The 15,966-nt window shown below is 40.4% G+C and overlaps 1 protein-coding gene across 1 annotated transcript in view; it reads left to right on the top strand.

The window, feature by feature from the left end:
- Nucleotides 1–15,966, top strand: part of DNAH14 (dynein axonemal heavy chain 14) — an 83,648-nt gene that overhangs the window by 19,891 nt on the left and 47,791 nt on the right. Inside the window, 14 exon segments of the mRNA XM_053459139.1 lie at nt 92–494; nt 716–906; nt 1,618–1,863; nt 2,816–2,937; nt 6,303–6,474; nt 7,053–7,157; nt 7,255–7,373; nt 7,457–7,531; nt 8,023–8,110; nt 9,830–10,080; nt 10,857–11,088; nt 11,788–11,841; nt 13,647–13,792; nt 14,670–14,738. Coding sequence (XP_053315114.1) covers nt 92–494; nt 716–906; nt 1,618–1,863; nt 2,816–2,937; nt 6,303–6,474; nt 7,053–7,157; nt 7,255–7,373; nt 7,457–7,531; nt 8,023–8,110; nt 9,830–10,080; nt 10,857–11,088; nt 11,788–11,841; nt 13,647–13,792; nt 14,670–14,738 — 2,273 coding nt within the window.

Below are 15,966 nucleotides of genomic sequence, written 5' to 3'. Positions count from 1 at the left end.
TCGGTGGCTCAGTTGACTGGTGTACTGTAATTCAACCTGTTCTAAAATGCATGCGCAATATCATTGTGTGGGGTGCTTTTTGTGCTTCTAGGTGAGGAACCCAGTACTGCTTCAGAGTGATACATTCCCACCGGAAGCTAAAGAAATAATCTTAATGCTCCTGGAAGAATTTGACGTTCTTGCCAGCAAAGCCCGGTGTTACTCGACCTACCAAGAGCGCTTTGGAAGTTCAATGACTCAGATGAAAGCTAAGTTAGCGGATGTGCTTCATTCCCAAAAGAGCTCAGCCGGGGAGGTCAGCAGCCACACGGTTAACGCAGAAATCACGGAAATCGAGTGCGACTTGAGTTTGAGAAAGCTCCTTTGGGAATCCGCGGAAGAATGGACCAAACTCTCCGCGGAATGGAAGCTTACTCCCTTCGATCAGCTCAACGTAGATGTCATACAGAGGGATGTTAGTCGATTCAGCCATACGTTATTTATGCTGGAGAAAGGTATGAACCCTCACAGATGTCAACCAGTCCGTTCCTCCATGTTGATATATCGGAAAGTCGGTGATCCTTTGTCATCCCGCACTGGAGGGTCATTGGAATTGTAGCTCCTGCTGTTACATTGTTACAGTTTAATGAAATGTTACTTTCTTTATGTGTTGTATATATTATTATTGTTTTAATAGAATTTTAACAAAGTGTCAATTCTTTTTATTCTACGCCAGGTTTGCCGGCAAATGACATTGGGTCAAGGTTGAGACAATCGCTTCTGGAGTTCAAACAAAGTTTACCTGTCGTGGTGGCTTTAAGGAACCCCTGCCTCCAGGACAGACATTGGGACGCGATTCATAACGCCATCGGACGGCTGATCACTCGGGATAAGGGCTTAACATTGGGAAGTCTTTTGGAGCTTAAGGTATATATATATATAAACATCTTTATCTAAAAACAGTGGATATATTGTATCTGTTTTACTCATTATGTATTTCCTACTGTAATTGCATTATTATTATTATTGATTTATAAAGCATGTGCCGCAGCTTTGTCCAATGGTCATCAGAATAATGAAGGTAGCTACACAATTAACATGTTAGAAAAAAATACGTTTTTAAATAAGTTTAAATAAGTCAATATAAACTGAATAATAAAAAATAATAATAAAATTTTTTTTAATTAATAATAATAATATTAATATTAAATAAATAATATATATTATAAATATATAATGTCGTCCTATTTTTTTGTCTTTTCTCTTGTTTCCTCCAGTGCCAAGCTATAATATTTTGGAAAATGCATTTAATTAACACAATTCTTTTTTTATTTTTTTTTTACATTTTTGGAAACTGCCTTTTGTCTAAATTATGAGCATTCCAAATGGCCCCAAATGACAAATTTTTGTTTACTTCCAAATTAATATTCCAGATCCAATTAAAATGTAACTATTCAGGCGTACTTTGTTGTGTCATATGCAAATTTCAACTCCCCTTCTTGTCACCTGATGTCCATTCAGTAACTTCATATATTTTGATGATGTCATTTTTCACTTCTTATATCCTTTTAAAACTATATCCTTGCGTTTAGTGTTCACTTCTGCTGATGACATCATTTTAATAATTTATTTTTGTAGATATTTCAGCATAAAGATAAAATTATTGAAACCTCTACAACTGCTACGAACGAAGCTACCCTGGAGGGGATGCTGAACAAAATCATTAGTCTTTGGAATAAAACCGATTTTAAGTTGACTGCGCACAAGTCTGAACTTTCCGAAGTACCGATTATTGCGTCCGCCGAAGACATAACGGCTCAGCTAGAGGAATCGCAAGTCATAATTTCAACATTAAAGGGCTCCCGCTACACCGGACCAATTAAGGTACTTGATTACTTATTTTTAAGTGTTCCTCAGCCCAGTATCATTGCCGCATGAAATTGAACTTTTACCATTCTGTACACAGAATAAATCCATATAACGGCGTTTACAGATTAAAAGAAGCAAAAGTACCGTATATACACACCCATTGCATGCAGGCATCGAGGGGGGTCTCGAAATTTGCATGAGGACATTAATTAGAGTCATGTGTGCAACCAATGAGAAGCCAGTATGTTAGAAGGATCATTTCCCATTGGTCAGACTTATAGAGAAGTAGTGTATGTGCCACCAAATGTGGCCAGAAAACTCTCCCCACTTTTCTCCCCCTCCTTACTCTTTCCTCCTATATCTCCCATCCCTCCTATCCCTTTTTCTTTCCTTCTCTCTTCCTCCTCTGCTCCTATTTACTCTCCCTGCATCTTTCTTCCCCCTTCTCTCTCTCTCTCTCCTCCCTCTTCTACTTGTCTCCTTTCTTCTCTCTCGCTCTCTCTATCTCTCTCTCTCTCTCTTTCTTTTGACTCCCTCTTCTACTTGTCTCCCCCCTCTCTTTTGACTCCCTCTCCTACTTGTTTTCTTTCTCCCCCCCTCTCTCTCTTTTGACTCCCTCTCCTACTTGTCTCCTTCCCCCCTCTCTCTCTCTTTTGACCCCCTCTTCTACTTGTCTCTTTTCTTCCTTCTCTCTCCCTAACCCCCTTTTCTCTGCCCTCCTCCTCTTTCTCCATCACTTCTTACCATCAGTCACCCATCCCTACCTCTTCCTAAACATTGCTAGTGAAGCCTCACCCGACATCAGTGACAATTTCCACACTTAGAGAGAGACGAGAAAAGGAGCGATTTGCATGAACTTTGCATCCGTCAGTTTCCCCAGAATTCGGAAATTGCCGGCTCATTAAACGGGGCGCTGAGAAATGTGACGTTCCCAAAAATGAATTTGTACTTTTCTCTTATTTTCCAGAACGCAGTTGCTGAATGGGATCGTAAGTTAAATCTCTTCTCTCGCACAATGGAGGAGTGGATGATTTGCCAAAAGAATTGGCTTTACCTGGAACAAATCTTTCTTGCATCTGACATTCAGAGGTTCGTCAATTCTCTTTATCTATAAAAATAACAATACTGAATACCGGGGGATGCATTTTCTACATGGCGTTTGTTTCTCTGAAAAAAAATCCTTTAGTAGCCCAAAGTAACATAGTAATTAAAAATAAAAAAACCCAACATCAAGTTCAACCCGTCTACCGATTCTTCCTGCTTTTTATCCAAAAGAAGGCAAACCCCCCAAAACTAAGCTATTTTTTCAAATGTCGCCACTTAGGGGGGAAATTTCCTTCTTGACTCCAAACACCAATCAGATTTCTCCCTGGATCCGTTCTCATCTATCAATGTTCACCCTATAGTTTATAGCCCTGTGTGCTCCGTATCACAGAGCTTCTATCGTGGTGACTCAGTAATGGTGGTCATTGCAATCCGCCAACAAGCAAAGAACTTTGGGTTATGTTGCGCTGATGACCCAAAGTCAATGACTTTACAAAGAATCCATAACAGCGGCAGAGATGCTTACATTTTGCATCCCCCCAACATTTCGGGGGTCCAAATAGTTGTTGGGGTTTGTGGCCGGAGGCAGGCAGAGTCACATGGAGAGGTGGGTATGGTTGGAGGCATGGCCACCTGCCCCCCTTACCCAAAAAGCCACCTCACAGCACCCGACCTCGGGCTCCATTGATTCTACTGATCCCTGGGCTGGTCATGGGAGATCGGAGGATCCCCCAACCGACCCATGATCCCCACTGCCTTCAAACTGCGGGACAGTTGGGCAGATACCTGGGACAGCAGGACACTGCCCAAAAATCATGACTGTCCATGTAAAACCGGACACTTGGGAAGTATGATAATGGTTTAATGCTATGTATGAAAAAAACATTAAACAAATGTCGGACATGAAGAGGACGGACAGCTGATTACATCAGAGAAAGAACATTGTGATGCTTAACTGTGATCTAAAAATGGTGATTTTTTTTTAAGTCATCTGAAATCTTTTAACTAAATATTACGTTTCTCTTCTAATTCGGTGCAGCTACCTCAAAAATCTCTTTTATATCTCTCCCTGATCCTGCATTTACTGTCAAAGATGTGTATCTTACTTTAAGCATTTTATTTATGTAAAATACAGATTGCCTGTCGGAGGGGGGGGGGTGTTACAGGCAGCCAGATTTCATTTTCCCTTTTCTTTTTTTGTGTTACATTGTAATTTTGCGAGATTGTTATCCATTAAGTCAGAGATGTCTTTTAAACTCGGATACGACGCGGAGTTAAAACCGACTATAACCCTCCAGCTGGATGGTGCAATTCCTCTAACACCGAATAAAATCCCCTGTCGGGGACACGATGATCGAGTCAAATGGCAGTGAATGATGTCATAATACATTCTGTGTCACATTTTACTCGAAATCGTGAAGACTGGAAGACAAAACTGATTCGGTGTCGTTTGATGCATTGCTCTGCCAGACACTTTACAGAAATCCACCCCGTCAAACGCAAAGCTGCCGCTGAGTCTTCGGTTTTAAAGAAAGACAAAAGGAAAAAAGGCTAGAGGGATTATTTACTAAGCCGTGAACTTGCCGATGAGTTGCGGTGAGATGAAACAACTCATAGACTTATCAGTGGATTATTCTGAGCCAAACGGTTAGCATTAGCCCTGTATAATGCATAATTAAATGATCTATAAAAAAATTGTGCACATACAGGGTCAGCTCAGCAGCCATGGACTGGCCACCTGGCACATTGGTTAAATGGCCAGTGGTCCTCTGACCTGATCTGCGCTCCAGCGGCTGCATTATTATAAAAATCTATCTATCTATCTATCTATTATCTATCTATAACTATTTATCTATCTATTTATTTATCATCATTCTATCTATCTATTATATAATCTATCGATAACTATTTATCTATCTATCTAATCTATACATCTATTATCAATCTATCTATTTATTTATCATCTATCTATCTATCTATCTATCTATTTTGAAAAATACTTCCACAAAACAGGGTTAAATTGACTCTTTGGATAATATGTGTGTGGGGGGTGGCATTTATGATTTGGAATACACCGCATTTATCATATATATAGCCTTAGGTAAAGCATTCATCATAATACAGAGTAACAACCGGCCTCCTCGCTTCTCGGTGATCCTCTTTGAGTTTATGTGTTCTGAAAAATGTAAAAATTATTTCGAATTCTCAGATTTTTGTTTTCTCCATGGGCGTTAGAGTGAATTACAGGAAAAAAAGCAATAAAGAAAAGTACGCGAGGTCGCGTGACACCCAGGGCTAAGCGGACATATTGTATATTTTAGTCTGCTTAATGGGGCAGTAAAGGCTGAGAACAAATCACCTGTGCTATAAATCACAATTCTTAAAGATTTCTGTGATATAATTCTATATAGTGTTTGCTATAAATCTCAATTTTATAGGTGATGTAATTCACCTATTTTTTTAATGTTTGGGAAAACTGAAAGCATGAAATTCTACAAAAAAAAACAACCCCACCACCACCACCACCACCACCGTGGACTTTCAGGATGCCCATATGGGCCAAACTTCTCCCACGTTGTATGGAAGGATATGTACCCGACTTAGTTTGGGTCACCATAGGCACAGCTCAATTTATTAAAGCCGCTCCTGACCTACAGAGCCCTTGACTACTTAGTACCCCCTTATATACATCCCTAACCGCCGTCTGTGACCTTTGTCTCTGTTCTACCATCATTACCTCTTCTCGCTCCCGTAATGAGGATTTGCCCCGTTCCATCAGACTTTCTCCCCCGTATGCTACTTTAAAAAGCTCTCTGACAGCCTAGCTTTCTTCCTAACACTCTCAGCCATCATCCTAATCAAGCCGTCTGGACGACCAACAGCCTCAAGAGGTCATCCTGACCCGACCAAGCCGTCCTCTCCTACTGTTACCCCTCAACCACCGACTAGATTGTAAGCTCACAAGAGCAGCCCCTCTTCTCCTTTTGCCCCAGTTTGTTAATGTCCGTGACATTAACAAATGGTGCGTTATAAATAAATGTAATGTAATGTATGATGTCATAGCTTGACGCTCCATGCGAAGCAGCACCATTTATAGATGTATACCTACCTGGGATCTCTCTGGATTTCATCCGTGGCCTTCAGAAGTATGTATTCTAATTATTCTAAATAACCAAGTGCTGGTTGGATAGATCAGCAGCTTACTCACCATCCCTTAATGAGAGCAACATACGACCAATGAAAAAATTGAGAGCTTCTAAGAAAATATATTAAAAAATGTTAAGCGAAGATCAAAGACCAAATAAGGTTTGATGTTTTTACAAAAAAAATGTGGGCCAAACGCTTCTTATGGGCTGTGAAATTCTACGCGTCTTTGTTTCTGTAACTTAACGATTGCATCCTGTCGACAGGCAACTCCCGGCCGAAGCAAAGCTGTTCTCCCAAGTAGATCGTTCTTGGAAAGAGATAATGAGCCGTACCATGGAGCGCCCAAATGCTCTTAGAGCAGCCACCGCTCCGGGCGTCCTGGAAGTTCTACAGAACAACAACGCTCATTTGGAGAAGATTCTAAAATGCCTGGAGGTAAAAGTTCTGATTGGACGAGATTTCTGCTCCCAACATTGTCATCTCCTTCCAAGTTGACTCATTCTTGCCTGTTTTCCATTTTAATTCTACACAACTGTCAACTCCTTGACTCGATTATTCAAAATGGAAATTCATTCATGATGAGGACTTCTTTCTGAGGTTACTTCTACAACATTGTTATAGAATGAAGAGTAAGAAGCCTTAATGTTGGATGGATTCCCTGAAATAATTTAATAGGGGTTTTGATAACTTTGGGGAAGTAGACTAAATAAAAAGTGTATAGCTATTTGTGGGCATCAACTCAAATATTAACTCAAAAGTATTGTCTCCATGCAGGTGACATGAAGGCTTCCTAACAGAAATGATCCTTTAAGGTCCTCCTCTATTTTGTGGGGACGCTGTTCCTTCTAGATGGGGAGTTGGGGGGGGATTTTTGTCCTCGCAGCTACATTGTAACAATCAGTAATGGAGATGATGAAGGCTCTTTAAATGCCGGCCACTATTGTGTTTTTTATACTTTGGAATCTTCTCGTTGGAACAGATAAATGACAGTGAGTTTCTCTCTCGCTTGGCAGGACTTTCTTGAAATTAAGCGCAAGGTTTTCCCAAGGTTTTACTTTCTCAGCAACGACGAACTTCTTTCCATTTTGGCCGAAAGCAAGAACCCCAACGTTGTCCAGGTAACATCTTTGGTGTCCGACAAACACTCAACACACTCAGCTGGGGACCATTGCGTTAAACGCATGTTGTCTTTTTCTTCCTTTTTTTGTGTCCTAGCCCCACCTGGTGAAGTGTTTCGAGAATATATGCCATCTAGATATTGAATACCCTCTAAAAAGCCCCCCAGAGGTGGTGTTGATTTCATCTGCGGAAGGAGAGAAAGTTCCCATGCCTAAGTATATTTCATTCCAGCTGTCTCATTAGAACGAGCCGTAGCTCTGTGTGAAATGTATAATTACTCGGGGGGTCTCTGTTGCAGGAATGTGCGGATAAGAGGTCCAGTAGAGCAATGGTTGGGCAATGTGGAGAGCAACATGTTTGACATGGTGAAAAGGTAGGTGGCCTTTCCTGGCTTGTAAGACTCTTTCAGACATCTGTATGTATAACACAGTAACATAGTATCCTAGGCTGAAAAAAGACACAACTCCACCAGGTTCTACTCTACTGTCGACCCAGAAGAAGGGAAAAAAACCCCCACATTGAAGCGATTTCCAATCATGCCTTAAAAAAGGGAAAATTCCTTCTTGACTCCAAAATGGCCTCTGATTTCCGGGCAAAGTGTTGTGTTTTCTCATAATAAAGTGGAATGTATTCACTAAATGCGGGGTTCATTGCAACTTAACAGCTGACATTCTATTAACAACAAATCCCCAAAATGAATCCAAGCCAAACACATGCTCTAGTAAAAAGAGTCCCATGTTATAAAAGATATTCCGTGCAAGCTCAGTGTACCCCCAATAGATTTATACAATTTCTGCCAGATTACTCAGTTAAAAATGTATTTGAATGAAACCAAGATTTTGCAAGACTTTTTTTTCCCCCCAGACTTGTAAAAATTGGAGTCGCGGAATGGGGTCAGTTGGAATTTAAGAAATGGGTTCTCGGTCACCCAGGTCAAGTTGTCCTCGTTGTGGTAAGTGGAGGGACAGAACATATTCTGAGTCTGATGTACATGTTATATAAAACGTGTGGACTGCTGAGACCTTACTACATCCCATATATTTATCATGCTCACTCACTTCTAAGCGCCATGCACTTACACTCAAGGAACAAGCTAGTGTTAGTTGGCTACTGCAAGAGTTATATTTTAGGTGGCATTTGTATGGGGGCATATCTATCATGGGCATCATACCTGCTCGACAGCTATTCCTATTATCCACCACCCTATATAAAACACATACATTTTAACCCGTTCACACACACTAATTTAAATACCGTATTTGCTCGATTATAAGACGAGGTTTTTTTCAGAGCAAATGCTCTGAAAAATACCCCTCGTCTTATAATCGGGGTCGTCTTCTAATCAGACCTCAAATAGAGGTCTGATTAGGAGACTAAGATCCAGATCCCCCGCACCGCTGCAGGGGACCTGGATCCTCCTGTCTCACCCCCCCCCCCATCATACACACACTTACCGGTGCTTCCTGCTGTGTTGCCGGGGCAGCGGGTTGACGTCTACGCGATCCGCGTAGACAACGTCCGCTGCAGCCGGAAGGAGGTGTGGCTAGCAGCGGGGGTTGTCTGCGTCCGTCGCGTAGACCTTCCCCGACTGTCAGATATCAGAGCTCCTCGCACCGGTGCCGCACCGGTGCAGGGAACTCTGATCTCTGACAGCGGGGGAAAGTATACGCGACGGACGCATACAAACCCCCGCTGCCAACTCCACCTCCTTCCGGCTGCAGCGGAAGGTGACGTCAACCCGCTGCCCCGGCTGGAAGCACCGGTATGAGAGGGGTGAGAGGGGAGAGCGGGGGGAGAGGGGAGAGAGGGGGGAGAGAGGGGGGAGAGAGGGGTGAGAGAGAGAGAGAGTGTGTGTGTTAGTTAAATGGGGGTATAGGGTGTGTGTTAAATGGGGGCATAGGGCATTTCTGGAGTGGCGTTAAGGGGGCATTTAATAGAGCACTCTGCCTCCTGAAATGCCTTATACCTCCCTATATGGCACTCTGCCCCATAATATGCCTTTTAACCCCCTAAATGCCAGAGTGGCATATAGGGGTATAAGGCATTTCTGGAGGCAGAGTGCTCTATACAATGCCTTTTAACTCCCTTAATGCCACTCTGCCTCCTGAAATGCCTTATACCTCCCTATATGCCACTCTGCCCCATAATATGCATTTTAACTCCCTAAATGCCAGAATGGGATATAGGGGTATAAGGCATTTCTGGAGGCAGAGTGGCACATAGGGGGTCAAAAGGCATACCATGGGGCACAGTGGCATATAGAGGGTTAAAAGGCATATCATGGGCCACAGTGCCATATTGGAGTGGCAAGCCTGGGGGCAGATGTGCGTAACTGGGGGACAGGTTGGAAAATACAAGAAATAAAAACAAAAAAAATATTTTTCTCAATCATAGCTTTTATTAAAAAAAATAGTTTACATGAATTAACATTTACTGGTAAAACTTTTTTCCTTTGGGGTCGTCTTATATTCAGGCTTTTTCTTTTTTTCCTAAGTTAATATTCGGATTTTGGGGGGTCGTCTTATAATCGAGCAAATACGGTATTTACTTGATATGTAGTCATCTTCTTACATTAGAGAGCCTTGAACGCAGCCTTGACATTTTTTTGACGATGCACAATATTCAAAAATACTAATTATTTTGTAATAAAATGCTATTTATTTTCCTTCAGAGTCAAATAATGTTCAACAAAAACTGTGTGAGGGGCTTTGGCTGCGCCGAGCCAGAGAAAGCATTACGCAATGTTCATGCCGACATGGTGAACCAGCTGGGGGAGCTGGCCGAGATGGCAGCGGACATCCCTCTCCTCCACCAGAAGACCACCGTAGAAGCCTTACTCACCCTGTATGTGCACTGCCGGGATGTTCTAGAGGAAATACAGAAGAAGAAAGTCTTTGATCCAGAAGACTTTGAATGGATAAGGTAGAGTTGCTCTGGCTGTTCCACCTCGTGATGCCGTATAGTGTATTATATGGAGGGGATATCTTTTCAAGTATATATTATTCCAGCTAATATTACCGCCGATCAGTGTGAAAGCATTGCAGGTAATTCCGTAATATACAAATCAGGATGACCTTTCATTTTTGTTCTAGGCTGACATAACGCCTCCATTTAAATGTTTGAATTTTACATTATTGGTTATCGGGAGGTGAATACAAATTGGCATTCGTGTGCCTCTTTAGCATATTATTTGCATCTTATTTTATACCGTAGTTTGCACTCCTCTGATGTCAAATTCATCGTTTGTAACATAACTTTAGCTCATAGAAGGCATTGCTGAGTTTCGCTTATTGCACGCTAAGGGAGCTGGACCTGGAATCCCATTATAACTGCCAAAAAAAAGGATATGGTCAGTGCACTTAAAGGGTTAAACACATGATTTAAGCTGAAAATGAACCTATTTTGAAGGTGTCGGTCAGCCAAGCCTTTTTGCACAAAGCCTGACCGGTATAAAGAGCACTGAATAATGTATAGAGAGATCACTAAAGGGTCTCATGCGGAATCTGCCCCAATATTGTTTGGGCAAATGTAGGTTCTCTTCCATTTGTTTTCCTCCTTCTTTATGTGCAATTGCCCCCCCCCCCAAAACAGATACTGGCTTCTTGCACGATGCTTCCTTAAAGGGTTAATCTAGTCATGCTACACAAATGCTGGTAGAGCTTCGCGTATATTAAAATGATGGAGCTGATGTGTTTCAGACGGCTCCGGTACGAGTGGAACGAGCACAACAACTCGTGCTACGTACGCCAAGGACGTGCCTCGTTCTTCTACGGCTATGAGTATTTGGGCTGTTCCTCCCGCCTGGTTATTACGCCCCTCACCGACCGCTGCTGGTTGACTCTGACCACCGCTCTTGACCTACATCTCGGAGGATCACCGGCAGGACCTGCTGGTACGGGGAAAACGGAAACCGTCAAAGATCTAGCCAAGGTGAACCACTGGCCAATGTACTGTCACTACCATCCCCAGGTGGGGAAAGCGGTACTTGGTTCTTTCCATTCCCCTATAGGACCTGCCCCTATGCCATGCCAAGAAGCAGGAGAGGGAGATCTCCAAAAAAAGTTCCCTTAAAAATATCAGTCGCTAGCCTGCGGTAAAAGTTAGTAGTCAAACTGAGAACAGTGTTTAGCCCATCAGATGTTTCTTCCTGTTTTTCTTATTTGTTCCATATTAGAACGTTGTGTGGAAACATCTCATCTCCACCTGGCTTCATTTAGTTTCTCCAATCAAACCCAATCAAAGATATTAAGTTATAAAGTAAAGCTACAAAAAGAAAAATATAATAAGAAAAGGAAACATTGTATACTAATGCAAAATGTATCTCAGGGATATGTAAACCATGGCAACCAGTACAGACCAGTAGATGCCTGCAGGAGGTCCCATTAAGCATTAGAACTGCAAAGAAAAGAGGTTTAATGTGTTGGATCAAAAATATATATTTTTCTAGGCAGACATATTTAATCCTGAAATAAAGCTTCTTAAAAATGTGAAACCTTCCTAGATTTTTATTGGCTGTTTAGCAATACAATATATATATTTTTTACAGAATTTTTTATCACTCACATCCACATTTTTTAATATAATGCAGTGACCTTATTTCTATTTTATATTTTATATTTTATATTGCAGGCTTTAGGGAAACAGTGTGTCGTTTTTAATTGTTCAGAAGGCTTGGATTACAAGGTAATGTAACATTGCATATACGTATATATTAAACTAAGGACATTAACCCCTAAAGACAATGACTCCACAAACCATAATTAATAATTCTAATTATAATATTCAAGTGATGTTAGCAGTATTCGTTGCCTGCTCCGACTCCCCGACAGTACGGGCACCGGCAGCGTCCATGTCTCTCGGTGGGATTCTGTTGTAAGTGACGCTCCAGATAATACTCAAAGGCTTAAGATAATAATTAAGCAAACGTTACTAAGTAAGACAGCCCATTGCTTGTTATGAGGTTAGCTGTGAGTGAACTCCATTGCTGGGTTGGATTTCCACCTACGCAGCTGCTGGAGCGTCAGCTCTGTGGGCAATCCGTAGGAGTGGGCACAGATTCCGTAACATTTCTAGATACTATGAGTTACAGCAGCCTATAAACCTGCTACATTCATGTGATTCTCTTCCCCAGGGCCGGCCCTACAATGGAGCCGAGTGGCGGTTTGCCGCCCCAACTGCTTTTTTTTTTTTTTTAAACGGAGGAGAGAGAGGGGCGCCGAGTGTTTTTCGCTTACCCGCTCGGCGCCCCTCTCTCTCCTCTGCGAGCCCTCTAGCTCGGTCCCGGTGCCGGCTTGCAATGCTGAGCGCCGGAAGTGACGCCAATGTCCGGTGCTCAGCATTACAAGCCGGCACCGTGGCAGAGCAGGGAGACTCGCCGCAGGACTGTGTAAAGGTAAGTACAAAATGGGGGGATAGATAATGGAGTCGGCGAAGTTTAAAATGCCGCCCCCCCCCGGCGTCGGCGGGGGGGCGGCATTTTAAACTTCGCCCCAGGCAGCATTAAGTCTTGGGCCGGCCCTGCTCTTCCTTCCTTTGATTAAATCTGATTGGATCAATCAGCTTTTGTAATATAATTCATATTCTAGGTTTACGAATTATCCCTTACTTTTCATTATCTCCAAACTGTCTGGTGGCCATTACACTTCTGCATTCGGATTCGTACAATCTTCGCTTTTAACTAATTTTGCCTAATTCTTGCATTTGTACGAACCTTTGAAAACAAGGAGCTAAACCTTCAGAATACTCGCTTATTCGTTTGTCTGTACAAGAACCAACACCGCACAACATAATCCCTCTCAGTAGAGGTCAATCAAAAAAAAATATTTCGAGACATATTTATAATATCATATAATATTTATAATCTGAGACCCCAGAGTACTGCGGAGAGCCCGTTAAAAATATTGCACCCAACTTTGGGTTGAAACGGAAAAACCCTCCGAATTTTCATTGTCCAAAAAGGAACGTGCCAGAAAAAGGAAAGGAAACGTTTGTCCGAATGGATTTTGCTCGCCGTGCGGCCGTCACACTAATAATATTATACGTTCCGTAAAACTTGCATTAGTATGAGATTTTTTACAGAAAAAAAAAAGCTTCCTGCAGGGAATTTTGTAAGTTTTAAGAAACTTTATCGTGCCGATGCCGACATCCCCAGGAGGGATGTCTGGAAGAATTTCTTCATTCTGCGTCTAGTTGGGAGAATAATATCATACATTCTCCAATATCACATCGTTCATAATATATAAATACATTTGTAATTTTATATTTTAATGTGACGAGTCCTGCCCCAGTTCCGAACTGCACTCTGTATCATTAAGTATCAGACATTGAACTTGGAATGAATTAGTTATTAAAGTTTGATTATTAATTAAAAGAGGAACTGTCAATTTCACAGCTTTTGGAATGGCAGAATTTAATTATATTATATATATTTTTTAATTTTTAATCAGTATAAATGGAAAGTATTTTTTTTTTGTATTTTGTCATTTAAGATGATGGGCAAGTTTTTCTCGGGAATAGCTCAGTCGGGAGCCTGGTGTTGCTTTGATGAATTTAACCGGATTGATATGGAAGTTCTTTCAGTAACCGCATCACAGATCCACGCAATTAAAGCAGCTAAGGACAGTCAAGCCATGAGGTAGACAACCGGTTTCCTGGAATATACATTGAATTAAATGTAGAATTTCACTTATAAGATTATTTAATGGACAGGCATATGTGTTTTTCCAGGTATCCATAAAACAAGTACATTTAGTTTAAAAATAAGCTTGTTTTCTTTACTGGTGTCGGCTGCTCATCAGCCGGAAAATAACAGACTGTAAGTTCGAAAGAACAGGGCCCTCTTCTCCAGTATGTCTTAAAGTGTTTTAATGTTATTGTCATTTTAAATTGTCTGTTAAATATTGTCATAATCATAATAATAATAGTATTATTATTATTATTAATAATAATAATTATTATTATTATTATTATTAATGTATTATTATTTTATTATTATTATTATTTTATTAATTTATTATTATTATTTTATTATTATTATTATTATTATTATTATTATTATTAAAAAAAAACCTCCAGTGATAGCATCATGACTTCATAATGGGTTCCCTTTAGTTTCAAGAAGAACAGAAAAAAATAATTTTCATAATAATAATTCATTAATAATAAGTTAGAAAAAACCTAAAAAAAAAAATAAATTAAAGTAAACCTTTAATAAAAATAGAAATAATATGTAAAAAAAATAAATAAATAAAAGTTAATACTAAAAGAGGATCATCAGAGTTTCCTAGTTTGGAGATAGATCCCTATGGTGTAGGAATTTCTAAAAAAAAAAATAAAAAAATCTAATAAAATACAGTTAATTTTTTATATCAATTATAAACTATACATTATTTATAAAAACAGCCTCACAAATTATCTTGCACTTGGATCCTAGGACCAGCAAGCCTGGCTCCATCTACAACAATTTTTACTTATTTTATATGAAATTTACTGAAATCATTGCTTTTCCGCAGGTTTGTATTTGAAGGAAGAGAAATCCGTCTGAATCCGTCTTGCGGAGTCTTTATTACCATGAATCCGGGGTAAGCGCTGGAGAATATAATCTCCTGCCATAGAGAATTATAAATGCTTCTCAAAATAAATTATGCATTATGGATTTGAAATTCTGCTCTAATGACGAGTGTACCGTTATCCCTTGGGTAAAGCGGAATATTCTTTTCCGTGACGCTTTCATTATTTTTACCATTCAGGTCAGATGTTTAGATCAAAACTACGTTCGTGAGTGACAGATATTTTAAGTGGAAGAGTGAGTAAAAAAATCTAAGCGCGTAGGCCTTTCACTCGGGATTGGTGGAATCCTGCCGTATTTTAGGAGTTTCTCACTAGATATTTAGTGACTGACTTTTAATGAAATGCAATTCTAAGCCTGTGCTCGTTCTGTCTGATGACATTATCATAATGTTTGGGTCTAGGCTCAAAAGTTTTTTTTCTATTAGGTCACGTTTTACTGGAAAAGTGGGCCACGAGAAAGTTATAAAGTTTGAGGTCTCTCCTGATTCAATCAGTGGTGATATTTGAAAAGTGCAACTTTTAACAAGTAGACTTCTTACCATGGCAACCAATGGAATGTGTATACTGTTGGATTATTCAGTTGGTTTCTATGGTAAATGTGAACATTTCAAAGGTTTCCATAGTGATTGCTCCAATCAGAACACACATTTAGCTCTTTTCATGAAATTTATGCCTTTTAAAGAAATTCAACATGAGCATCCAGTTGGGATGTTGGGAAATTTGCTCTACAGACAATGGATAAATCAAAACAATTTGAACTCTCTGTTCATTTGGGGCTAGTCCCACCCCTGCCTGCTGTTGTTCCCGCCTTCCCTACTCCGCCCTGTACCGCCCATGAGGAACAGCAGATTGGGTAGCGCACTCGGGAAACATCTCTGAGACCTAACCAGTTATGATAATTGGAAAGGGCATCAAATGCAAGGAATTTCTCTAATATCTGGGTACATCTGTAAAATACTACCGGTATTTTGTGTCACATTTTAAAACCTGGAGCAATTTCCATGGAAACCAACAGAATTTGTGCTACATTTAGCACCTCATTTTTGTAAGTATGAGCCTAACATTAACATTAGAATATAGAAAATAGGGAATTCTAGCCATTTTTATTACTTTGCCCAAACTGTGCCCTGTCAGATAAATCATTGTGGCTAAATTACAATCCATATTCCTCGGGATATTTTACATATAGATTGAACGTTCTTTCGAAAACTTATAGCGTTTTTTTAAACAAGTCTATCC

This window comes from Spea bombifrons, chromosome 3 (genome assembly GCF_027358695.1).
Source record: "Spea bombifrons isolate aSpeBom1 chromosome 3, aSpeBom1.2.pri, whole genome shotgun sequence".
In the NCBI taxonomy this organism is placed as follows: Eukaryota; Metazoa; Chordata; class Amphibia; order Anura; family Pelobatidae; genus Spea; species Spea bombifrons.
The sequence above is the reverse complement of the archived record's forward strand: the minus strand, read 5'-3'. Positions and strand labels throughout refer to the sequence as shown.